The 12,974-nt window shown below is 39.8% G+C and overlaps 1 protein-coding gene across 1 annotated transcript; it reads right to left on the reverse strand.

Moving 5' to 3' along the window:
* LOC109842400 lies at positions 11,069-11,707 on the reverse strand. The gene has a single exon (XM_020411280.1). The coding sequence runs from the start codon at positions 11,705-11,707 to the stop codon at positions 11,069-11,071; it is 639 nt and encodes a 212-aa protein (XP_020266869.1).

A 12,974-nucleotide genomic window follows, 5' to 3' on the forward strand; every position in this document is an offset into this window, starting at 1 on the left:
AGAGAGAGAGAGAGAGAGAGAGAGAGAGAGAGAAATCTAGTGAAGATAACGCTCTTTTTTTGTCAACGAAAAGTAACTTTATTCATCTTCCAAATGTGAAAAACAGCATATCAAGATTCTCAGCTTTACTGAGAATTACAAAACAATCCTAATCAACTTATACATCTCTCATACTCAAGCCTACAAAGAACATATCCATTCTTTATTTTCAGCAGCAAAAGAACCATTGAGAATAACAGCTAAAATACCGAATTTAATCTCCTTAAACAGTTGATCACCTGACTTTGATTCATGCCTTAAAAATTCTGGCATTCCTCTCATTCCATATGCTATAAATTGTTGAGGTAAGAGCTAATTTCTTTAACTTTTGCTTAAAACCTCTCCCCCTCAACCTGGTACAAAACCAGTTCAAAACTTGATTCCAATTGCACGATCTCCACCTGAACTACAACCAATTCATAACCATGACCCAGACATCACTAGAATAGCAACATTCAAAAAATAGATGATCCCTACTCTCAGAATCAGAGCAAAAACTATAACTATTTATGTTAACAGTACCCCTCCTAATCAATCTGTCTTGGGTGAGCAAACGATTCTAAACTGTTAGCCAACTAATAAATCCGTGTCTGGGGTAGTTAGAGGACTCCCATACTATGCCAAACCAAGGCACCAAGGTAGATGCAGGGGAGAGAGTAGCATATAAAGCAGAAAGCTGGATTTTTGAATTCCTGCAGCAAGAATGAATGGCCTGCTTCAGATTGTCAACACTTCCAAATAGTCCCTGAGCCTTGTCTCTGACCTTCAAGATCTGCCTCCACATCCATGAATCTCTATTTTTTTGCCTGAACATGCCAAACATCACAATTTTTTAAATATGTACCATGTATCCACTTGATCCATAGATTTTCTTTATTTATATGTATATTCCAGAGTAACCCTAGTGTTGAAGCCATACTCCATGTAGAAGCAGAATAGATGTCTAGGCCTCCAAATTTCTTATTCAAGCAGATTTTATCCCATGAAATAAGAGGAGTTTTGTGAACCTGCTCAAAATTGCCCCAAAGAAAATTTCTGCATAATCATCTATTTTCTGAAGCACTCTCACAGGCAGAACATAGTTTGAAGTCCAATAGTTTTGTATACCAAGGACATCACTTTTGATTATTTGTAATCTGCCTGCATAAGATAGAAACCTATTTTTCAAGCAAGCCTGGAATTGACCTGATATCTTATTGAAGAGGTTGGAACAATCCATGTATGATAATCATTTACAAATCAGAGGAACGCCCAGATATGTGATGGGTAAGAGACCTTCAGAGAAGTTCAGAAGATTTGAAACAAGGCCTTTCAGATTATCATCAATGCCTCCATAAAATTTTTTGCATTTCCCGGGATTAGCCTCAAGACCCGACACAACACTAAAATCCTTGAAGCACTTGTAGAGCAAATTGACTGAATGAAGATCACCTTTAAGAGAAGAGGAGAAGGTAATCCGCAAAAATTAGATGAGTGATTTTGAGATCAACACATCTAGGATGGAATTTAAAAGACATGTTATCCTTAAGTAAATCCAACTTCCTTGAGAAATACTCCATTCCCAAATTGAACAAGTAAGGTGAGAGGGGGTCACCTTGTCTTAATCCCCTCTCTCCTTTGAAGTAGCCATGGAGGGTGCCATTTAAAGAAATTGAGTACTTGGGGGAAGTAATACAAGCCATAATCCAATTTAATCCAAGGCCTTTTAGCATATCATTTAGGAACTCCCAGTTAATAGGGTCAAAAGCTTTTTTGATATCAATGCTCAACATAATCCTGAGAGAGGTGTGCTTTCTACTATAGTTTTTCACTATCTCATGAGCTAGTAAGATGTTACTTGAAATTTGCCTACCTCTCACAAAAGCACTCTAAGCCTCACTAATCAAAAACCCCATAACAGGTTTAATCCTGTTAGCTAGAATTTTTGAAATAATCTTATAAAGGCAATTACAGCATGCTATGGGTCTGAAATCAGATGGAGTCTTAGGGCATTTTATTTTTGGAATCAAAGTGATTGATGTAGCATTGATCATTCCCAGAAGCTTACCAGTTTTAAAGAAATCTTTAATGGCCATTGTTATCTCATCCCCGATGATATTCCAAGCTGATTTGTAAAATATCATGCTAAACCCATCAGGTCCAGGAGCTTTATCATCACCCATGGAGAAGACTGCATTTTTAATTTCCTCTTTGGACACTGAAGAAGACATGGAACTAGCTTGAGCTTCATCCAGACATGGACCATTGGAAAAAATATCACCATCAGGTCTAGATGTTTTTATAGATAAGCCCATGAGATTCTTATAAAAAGAAACAAGCTACTGAATAATCTCTTCACCATCAGTTAATCTGCACCCTGCATTATTGTATAGCACCATTACTCTATTGAGATGTATTTTAGCTTTAATTACAAAGTGAAAGAAGTTTGTACATCTGTCTCCTTGCACATTCCATTGAATCCTGGATTTCTGGTGATAGAATGATAGCTCACAGTCCAAAAGTTTGTTATATGAAGCAAAGCAATTTTTTCCCTGATTAATCAAATCAGTGTTGAGAGGATCTCCCTGTAGGTTATTTTGTACATTTTCCAGATTAATTCTAGCCCTGATCACTTTCTCATTGATATTGTGAAAACTTCTTTTGTTTAGATCCTTTAGTGCATTCTTTAGTAGCTTCAATTTGCTTACAACAGAAAACATAGCACAACCTGCAATTGAGTTTTGCCAAACAGAAGAAATAATAGGCAAGTAGTTGTCATGTTTAATCCACATCTTAAAAAATTTAAATGGCTTCTTTCCTTACACACAGTTATCATAATTTGAAACCAGAGCTGGGGAGTAATCAGAGCAATTGGGAGGAAGATACTCAACATGACTAGAGTTGTGCAAATTGATCCAAGAGTCATTAACCAAAGTTCTATCCAATCTACTCCAAACCCTGGAATTAGAATCTTGTTTGTTATTCCATGTGTAATAGCAGCCTTCAATTTTTAAATGTGACAACTGACATTTGTCAATAAATTCCCTAAAATCAATAGTTTCAGCTTCAGTAACTACAGCACCACCTATTTTATCCTCATGCCCAGTAATGGCATTGAAGTCACCAGATAGAATCCATGCCTTGTTCCTAACTGTTTGCTGAATTTGAAAAAGATCTTACCAAAGAGCTTTTCTATTTTCTTGATGATTATGTCCATATATAGAAGAAACTAAACTATCAATTATACCATCCAAGGATTTAACAAAACAGGTGATATGCTGGGCAGAAATCCTATCAACATGAACATCCAAAGTATTTGGATCCCATAGAATCAGTAATCTGTCTTTGCTAGAACTATTTGCATTAGAAATCCACTTCCAGTTACCATGTAACTTCTTTGCTATAGCTGGAAGCTTGCTGACCTTAATTTTTATTTCAATGAGAGCCATGAAAAGGATATGATGTGTAGGCGTCAAAAAATACTGAAAGATATCCAAATACATCTCAAGAGGAGATCATCCAAAAATCAAAAAAAAGACACAAGTATAGACTGTCTCGCACGCAAGACAGTCTTTACTGTCTCGCCATGCGAGATAGTGTTTACTGTCTCGCAGCGAGACAGTGTTTACTGTCTCGCCAGCGAGACAGTCTTTACTGTCTCGCCATGCGCAGACAGTTACTTGTCTCGCGAGCTGAGAACAGTGTTTCCTGTCTCGCCAGCGAGACAGTGTTTACTGTCTCGCCAACGAGACAGCTTTGAGATGATTGAAAATGGTTAAATAGCTGTCACCCACGTGTCCATTAAATGCCAAAGAACATGGGGAACTTCGTGGGCGAGAATCACGTTGACAACTGTCAAGATAACGGAGTTTTAAAATGTGGGAAGACAGTTATAAGAAAACTATCGGGCAGTTGAAGATTTTCGAGACAGTGTTTACTGTCTCGGAACCCGAGACAGTAAACTCTGTCTCGACCGCCGAGACAGCAAACACTGTCTCGACAGACGAGACAGGCCCCCCCAGCCGAGACAGCAAATGCTGTCTCGCGAGCATATTTTCTCTAACTGTTCCTGGAGGCTATAAATACCCCCCTGAGATTGATTCTTGAGGGGGCGGATCAGAGCACATTATTGAGCAATTTAGAGCAGAGAGAGAGAGAGAGAGAGAGAGAGAGAGAGAGAGAGAGAGAGAGAGAGAGAGCAAACACTATTGTTCTTGGATTCCCTTGAGATTCGAGCTTTGACTTGATCTTAAGAAGAACGACTACCTTACTTTGATAAGATCTTCGTTTCAAATTCTCACTTCGATAAATGAAGGAAGAATCATTAAGCCCTCTTCACGATCTGTGATTCGGCGGTCCACGAGTCAAAGCGCTCCCGGCACAGGTAAAGTCCCACAAAACAGGATTCGATAAACGACTTCTGTGTTATTTTCTCAAGAGTTGTAATTTTCTCTTTGTTGTGTAAAAGAGGTCTTATAAAAAGACTATTTCTTTGAATTTGTTGTAATCGAACGAAGATATAATGAATTCCATAGCAAAACCAACTTTTGGGGAAAACAAACTGGCGACCACAGTGGGAGCCAACGGTCTCGCTGCCGAGACTGTCGTGTCGCAGCCGATCCAGATACTGGTTGAGTCCATGGTTGAATATGAATTCGACCAAGCAAAGTTTGAGGAATATCTGTCATCCTCATCCTCAAAGTCTTCCTCGCCTCACAAATGCAGGAAGATTCCATCTTCTAAGAAGGTTTTCAAGTTTTCGACTCCGTCGAACACTATAGATGAAGACTCTCGCTTGATTGTTACTGAGGATTCTACTCGCAACCTCTCTGCTCACAATGACTCTTATCTAGTTAAAGAGTCATCGAATCAAAGCCCACCGGTACTGACGAAGAGGGCTCGTCAGAGACAACGTCAGCGCCACGCTCGCCAAATAGCTAAGGCCTTGGAACAAACCGATGGGGTTCATTATCACGTGGACCTAGAGTCGAGGAGGCATCGAGTGGTTCAGTTGTCTCAACAACCAATCACTCATATATTTGCTAAACTAACGACGGATGAATGGACTTTTGTCAAGAGGGCTCGCTCAACCCTCAAAGGACGTATACAAAAGCGTCGTGCAAACGCTGCTTATGCCCGTGCTCTCTTACAACAAAGACGAGAAAGAAACAAGAAAACGGTGACCAAAGAACCACCAAAATTCTACAAAGTTTGGATTCCGAAGTCTGGAGTTATGCAAAATCAGCATTCGGAGCCCGTTAAGACTCTATACCCGCGAGGGGGTGCTTCTAAACGTGTGACTCCTGACATAATATTGGATCTCTCAAAGATAGTAATAAATTGTCCTGAGAATGCCAACAAGGTTTTACACCCCCAGAAAAAGACGCATTCACCAAAAGACATCGTCATACCTGGGAGATCATGCCAACAGACGATACGATTTTTTGGTAATCATACCGATGAATCGTATTATCAAGTTGGGGTGTGAATAAATTTCGAAAGAGAATTATTCGAGAAATAAGCTTTCATTGTTCCTGTGCACGACTCATTAGAACAATATTGTTGGAATATGACTACACCAAACGAAAAGTCATCCTGCAAAGAGTCTCAGCGTTCCAGAGGCTTTTCACCGAAATGTCAAAGCCCAGGCCGAGACGTTTCAGCAAGAAATTTGCTATTCAAGAGGATGAATTCCCTGAAGTCACCATCAACATGGCTGATAAAGGAAAATCTAAGCGGCATTCAAATGAATCAAACCCAGAATTTTCCCCGGGAGGAAAAGTCAATTCAAGAATTGCCCAACGGATGTCTAGACTCCAGTTAGCAGCTATTAGACGTAGAGACTACAAGAGAATACAGGAAGGAATGTCTTCGGAGGATGAACTCTCGGACACTTGTTCTGCAATCGCTTCTGATGATACAATGTCTAGCACGGGACAAACCAAAGAAGTGTTCACAATCACTTCTGATCAGTTTGCTCAAATGCTTCAAGAAGCTCTAGCCAAGCAACGTGAAGACATTAGAGCTGAGATGAAGACATAGATGGAGTTGGCTATCCAATAAATGAGAGAATTGCTAGCCAACGGCCTTAACCTACTGAGTCCAGTGAGTGAGCTGAATCTAACCGCCACACTAAGAATGTTGTACATGACAGTGATCCAGAAGTGGATAAAGTTATTATGGCCTATACACCTCCTAATGACAATAACACTGGGGGTGGTTCAACAGATCCTCCCAATAACAATATTGGGGGTGGTTCAATTGCACCGCTTAATAACACTGGGGGTGGCCCAATTATTTCTGCTCAACATCACTCAAAAAGAGATGAAGATGAGGACAAAAAAATACAAGACCTTGAAAACAAAGTCAATACCTTGATGTCCGCTCAGGAAGTAAACAAGACGGGTATTCCGTATCCCTATCCAAGAGAATGAGATTCAATACCGTACCCGGCAAAGTTCAATCTGATTAACTTCACACCATTTGATGGGAAGAGCTCGCCTACTCAGCACTTGATTTATTTCAAGTCTCATTTGGGCATGATCTCTGGAAATAAGGCTTTAATGGTCCGGTCATTCGTTGGCACCCTTCGTGGGCCTGCCTTCGATTGGTACCGACGTCTCAGGCCAGAGAGCATAAATTGCTGGGATGACATAGAAAGTTTATTCCTCAGCAATTTCTTCGATAAGGACACCGAAGTGTCAATCAGAACCCTTTTGGATGAGAAGCAAAAAGACGGAGAGTCAGTCGACAATTTTGTCAAGCTTTTCCATAACAAGGTAATGAATTGCAGAGATCCTGTTACAGAGGAGTTCATCCTGCAAACATGCCACAATAATCTCTCCATCGATGTCCTGGAAGCCCTGGGGGTCGTACCATCCAAAACTTGGAAAGATTTGAAAATACGCGGCGAACAAGCTGAACACTTTCTTAAAAGAAAGAAAGCTGAGAGAATCCGACCGACGACATCTACAATCACTGAGAACGCGACTCTCGATCCGAAGTTTAAAAAGGAGTATTCTTTCGAAAATGATGAAGCTCCAGCCATATTGAAATACCTCCTCGCCAATGACAAAATCGATCTACCACCTATTAAAGATCAGGAAGGAGCTAAGAGGATTACGGATCCAAACTACTGTGTGTACCACAGAAGGATTCTTCATCCCACCGAGATTTGCTTCGGACTCAAAAACAAAATCCAAGCCTTAATCGTACCACAGAAGGATTCTTCATCCCACCGAGATTTGCTTCGGACTCAAAAACAAAATCCAAGCCTTAATTGACTCCGGCGTCACCGAGATTTGCTTCGGACTCAAAAACAAAATCCAAGCCTTAATTGACTCCGGCGTCATAACGACGAAACATGCCAAGTAAAGACAACTCAACTCCATTGGGTGCACGAGTATAAACTGTTTCTCCTAACTCCAAAAAGTATACGAGTATAAACTGCTCCTCAATACTCTAATAGGTATATGAGTCTAAACTGTTTCCCACTCTTGACGGGAAGTTCCTTGAGAATTTTTACATATTCTTAAGGATAACCCGGTCATGTAACTCAACATGATGTTAGACCCAGTTTCGCGAAGGAAGCTGGGGGTGGATGGTTCATGTAACGGGAAGTTCTCGGAAGAATGCTATATGTAATTTTCTTAGGGATAACCCGATCATTACAAACAAAGTGATAAACACTACATCCCCACAGTGATTTCTGAATACTCTTTTGCTGAGATGAGATTCGATCACTTCTTTAGATCAATCTTCCCTCACAAAACTCATATTTGGTCAAACCTTTAAACAGTTAGGACCAAAGCCAAAATCCCCTCTCGATTCCTTCCATGAACGAGAGGTCCACAAATTGAACGATCAAACCTTTAAACAGTTAGGATCATCTCAAGTCCCCATTTGGTCAAACCTTTAAACAGTTAGGACCAAAGCCAAAATCCCCTCTCGATTCCTTTCATGAACGAGAGGTCCATAAATTAAACGATCAAACATTTAAACAGTTAGAATCGTCTCAAGTCCCTATTTGGTCAAACCTTTAAACAGTTAGGACCAAAGCCAAAATTCCCTCTCGATTCCTTCCATGAACGAGAGGTCCACAAATTAAAAGATCAAACCTTTAAACAGTTAGGATCGTCTCAAGTCCCCATTTGGTCAAACCTTTAAACAGTTAGGACCAAAGCCAAAATCCCCTCTCGATTCCTTCCATGAACGAGAGGTCCACAAATTGAACGATCAAACCTTTAAATAGTTAGGATCGTCTCGAATTCTCATTTGGTCAAACCTTTAAACAGTTAGGACCAGAGCCAAAATCCCCTCTCGATTCCTTTCATGAACGAGAGGTCCACAAATTGAACGATTAAACCTTTAAACAGTTAGGATCGTCTCAAAACTCCTACTTGGTCAAACCTTACTACAGTTAGGACCACAGCCAAAATCCCCTTTCGATTCATTTCACGAACGAGAGGTCTACTTTTGAATTGAATAATCAAACCTTATGACAGTCAGGATTATTCAAACCAGTCCAGATCCTCTAAGTGGAGATCCCATTTTGAGTTTCTTTTGCACCAGGAGATAGAATATAAAATTCTTCCTCTCCGATTTTTGGGTTTATCTCTACCAACAAAAAAGAGACCTGGAGATAGAATATAAAATTTTTCCTCTCCGATTTTTAGGTTTATCTCTACCAACAAAAAAAGAGACCAGGAGATAGAATATAAAATTCTTCCTCTCCATTATCGGGTTCACCTCTACCAACAAAAAAGAGACCAGAATACTCCAATAGGTATACGAGTCTAAACTATTTCCTAATCTCAACAGGAAGTTTCTGGAGAATATCATTCAGAATATTCTTAAGAATAACCCTTTACTATACTCGCATGCCGAATAGTGTTTACTGTCGTCGCAGTGAGACAGCTGTTACTGTTCTCGCCAGCGCCAGACACTTTGCAGATGATTTGAAAATGGTAAATAACTGCCACCCACGTATCATTAAACTGCAAAGAACAAGTGCCGGACTTCGTGGGCCGAGAATTCACGTGACAACTGCCAAGATTAACAGAGTTTTTTAAATACGTGGAAGACAGTTATAGAAAACTGATCGGGCAGTGAATGATTTCCGAGACAGCCTCTCTCGCAGCGAGACAGTGTTTACTATCTCGCAGCGAGACAGTGTTTACTGTCTCGCCAGCGAGACAGCTTTGAGATGATTGAAAATGGTTAAATAACTGCCACCCACGTATCCATTAAATGCCAAAGAACATGGGGAACTTCGTGGGCGAGAATCACGTTGACAACTGCCAAGATAACAGAGTTTTAAAACGTGGGAAGACAGTTATAAGAAAACTGTCGGGCAGTTGAAGATTTCCGAGACAGTGTTTACTGTCTCGGAACCCGAGACAGTGTTTACTGTCTCGGAAGCACAGTTTGTGCCCCCCCAGCCGAGACAGCAAATGCTGTCTCGCGAGCATATTTTCTCTAACTGTTCCTGGAGGCTATAAATACCCCCCTGAGATTGATTCTTGAGGGGGCGGATCAGAGCACATTATTGAGCAATTTAGAGCAGAGAGAGAGAGAGAGAGAGAGAGAGAGAGAGAGAGAGAGAGAGAGAGAGAGAGCAAACACTATTGTTCTTGGATTCCCTTGAGATTCGAGCTTTGACTTGATCTTAAGAAGAACGACTATCTTACTTTGTGTTTACTGTCTCGGAACCCGAGACAGTAAACTCTGTCTCGGCCGCCGAGACAGCAAACACTGTCTCGGCAGCCGAGACAGCAAATGCTGTCTCGCGAGCATATTTTCTCTAACTGTTCCTGGAGGCTATAAATACCCCCCTGAGATTGATTCTTGAGGGGGCGGATCAGAGCACATTATTGAGCAATTTAGAGCAGAGAGAGAGAGAGAGAGAGAGAGAGAGAGAGAGAGAGAGAGAGAGAGAGCAAACACTATTGTTCTTGGATTCCCTTGAGATTCGAGCTTTGACTTGATCTTAAGAAGAACGACTATCTTACTTTGATAAGATCTTCGTTTTAAATTCTCACTTCGATAAACGAAGGAAGAATCATTAAGCCCCCTTCACGATCTGTGATTCGGCGGTCCACGAGTCAAAGCGCTCCCGGCACAGGCAAAGTCCCACAAAATAGGATTCGATAAACGACTTCTATGTTATTTTCTCAAGAGTTGTAATTTTTTTTTGTTGTGTAAAAGAGGTCTTATAAAAAGACTATTTCTTTGAATTTGTTATAATCGAACGAAGATATAATGAATTCCACAGCAAAACCAACTTTTGGCGAAAACATGATGCTGCTGAATGTAGAGCTTAACCAAATGTTGCTTAGAGGACTTGTTTAGCCCACTAATATTTCAAAAAGAGAAATTCATATTTTTAGAACATCCCCTCCATTCATATTTGAGGGGTCATCCACCAGGTTGTTGAGATGATCAAAAGAGTTTCCAAGTGTTGGAAAGCTCTTAACTCCAGATTTTTGCATATCTGCCGAATTCCTGCTAGCTTGGGAACTTTTGCTTACTATAGAATTCCAAGTTCTATGGTCCTGAATATGCACAACATGCACTAGATTATTTACTAAAGTGCACAGATTTTCTTCAGCCTGTGAATATATCCCCCTAGGTGATACTTTAGAAAACTGATCTTGAACATGCACAACGTGCACAAAATCCAAATTATTAGGCTTCAAACTTTTCCGACCTGGTAGATTGCATTGAATCATTTTCATACTATCATCTGACGGGCCAGATTGTATTCCCTTCAACTTGAGGATATCTCCTTGAACATGATCTTGAGCACGTACAACATGCACAAGTTTATTTATTGGAGAGCACTCCTTAGTTTGTGAATTTATCCCTCCAATTGAAACCCCAGAAATATGTTTCTGTATTTGCACAACATTATCTCCACCTGAAAGCTATAGGCTCTTCATCCTGAGGATATCTCCCTGAAGAGCATGTTCTCCATTCAAGACAGGTTTAATCCCCAGATTTCTAGGGTCAGGTTGATTCACAGGCTTTGGTTTTTGGACCCATCTTTTAGTCATGGGGTATCTCTTACAGAAAATTGTATCATGCCCCCCACAAGTTTGCAACTATTACACCATTTAGGCTTAAGCTCATAAATCTCCTTTTGATTAAAATTTTTTCCATTTGGACCATGAATAGGAATTATATCAGGAAGAGGTGAAGGCATATGAACTTCAACTAAAACCCTAGCATAGGCCAATTTTTGCTTATTAGCAGTTAGCTTATCAGTGGCAATTGGCCTCCCAACTTGACTAGCTATTTTACTTATAGCATTTGAGCTCCACAAGTTTAATATCAGTCCAGGCAGCTGAATCCGCAGAGGGTAGACATTATCATTTATCTTTTCTATATCTTCATCATTAGACCAAACTTTCAACAAGAGGGGCCTAGAAACAAAGAACCAGAGGCCATTCACTAAGATATCCTCCATTTCCTCTTTGCTCTTGAATTTGAACAAGAATAAACCTGGTTTAAGCAGACACACTTTAGGCACTGACCAATGAGTCCAGACTTTTTGAACATAAGTTTCCATGACCTTAAACTTTAGATTCAATCCCAATACTTGGCCAATTAAAGAAAATTGCAAATTTGAATTGCCTTCATTCCATTCCTCTCCACTAAAAGTCACAAAATCTTTATTCTCAGGAGTCATAAAATTCAAGCTCATACAACATCCTGTTTTCCTATTGTCAACAAAAAGGCTAGATCAACTTTTCTTATCAGCTCTGTTTTGAACTGGCTCAAAGATTTCTGGTTCCAGAGGAGACACAATTTTGTTATCAATCTTATTCTTATCATGATCTAAAGAAACAGATTCAAGAACTGAATTCAAATTCTTAGTTTTAACAGCAAAATCATTCATCTCATTTGAATTTAATATAACAATAGTAGAATCAAGAACGGATTTCTCTTTCTGTAAACTTTTTTTGTGGATTTGGATCAAAAGATCTAGTCGAAATCAAAATTGGTTGCTGACAAGATGATTCAAAATCAACCTTATCAGCCCAAGAAATCTTACCAAATCCACTTGCACCAGAGTTCAAGATCGGAGATCCACTGAGCATAGTTTCTTGATCTCCAGCGATCACTTCATTGCAAGAGAGATTCCTAACTTGAAGAATTTGAGATCCAAACATCTAAGAGCTAATCTGAGGATGAGAATCAACAAGAAAACTATCAGATCTGAGAATCTCATTCAATGATTTCTCCTTCTTCTCACCACAAGGTCCAGTTGACCCCATGATCTCAGAGCTCAAGATTACATCATCTTCATCAATTCTTGGAGCTGAATTATCCTCCAAGGATTGAGAACCAGATCGTAATCCTATACTGAAGATTTTTTTCCCAGAGTTTCTCTTTTTTTCGTCATCTTTCAAGGCGGGGCGTATGTTAGCAAGGCAAAAATCGCCTGCTAACGTGCGCCTAGAGACCGCCAAATTCCGCAAAGGGTGATATCGCTGTTTTAAATCCTAAGTATATTTTAGTTGTGAAATTACATAAAACTGTTTCCATATATCAACTGAACTTTATGAACATTAGACAAACACATGCTTCTTATATGTTTTTCTCAAAAAATGAGTGAAAAAAAAAGTATAACATACGAAAAATTATACGCGTCACAATCAAGGGAGTTTGACGGAATGATTGCATCAAAGGAATAATGGCATATCTCCACCATCATTTGGTCCATGGGATCACTGAAATTTCAATGTGGTCCACTGAATCTAACGCAATCAAAAATAACCCATACCACATTATATATATAACCATTATATAAAATAAAATAGATGGAGGGTTATGGATCCCGTGATAACGCACCAGCCCATTCCTAAAAATTGCAAGCTTTTTCATACATGTGACCTAACAATATGACCAGTGGGTATTTCCATTTATGAGCAATCTTAATTATATATGAAGTA

This window comes from Asparagus officinalis, chromosome 5 (assembly GCF_001876935.1).
Source record: "Asparagus officinalis chromosome 5, Aspof.V1, whole genome shotgun sequence".
Taxonomy (NCBI): domain Eukaryota; kingdom Viridiplantae; phylum Streptophyta; class Magnoliopsida; order Asparagales; family Asparagaceae; genus Asparagus; species Asparagus officinalis.

Coding starts and splice junctions, on each gene's coding strand:
- LOC109842400 (XM_020411280.1), bottom strand. CDS start 11,707: ATGACTCCTGAGAATAAAGATTTTGTGACTTTTAGTGGAGAGGAATGG.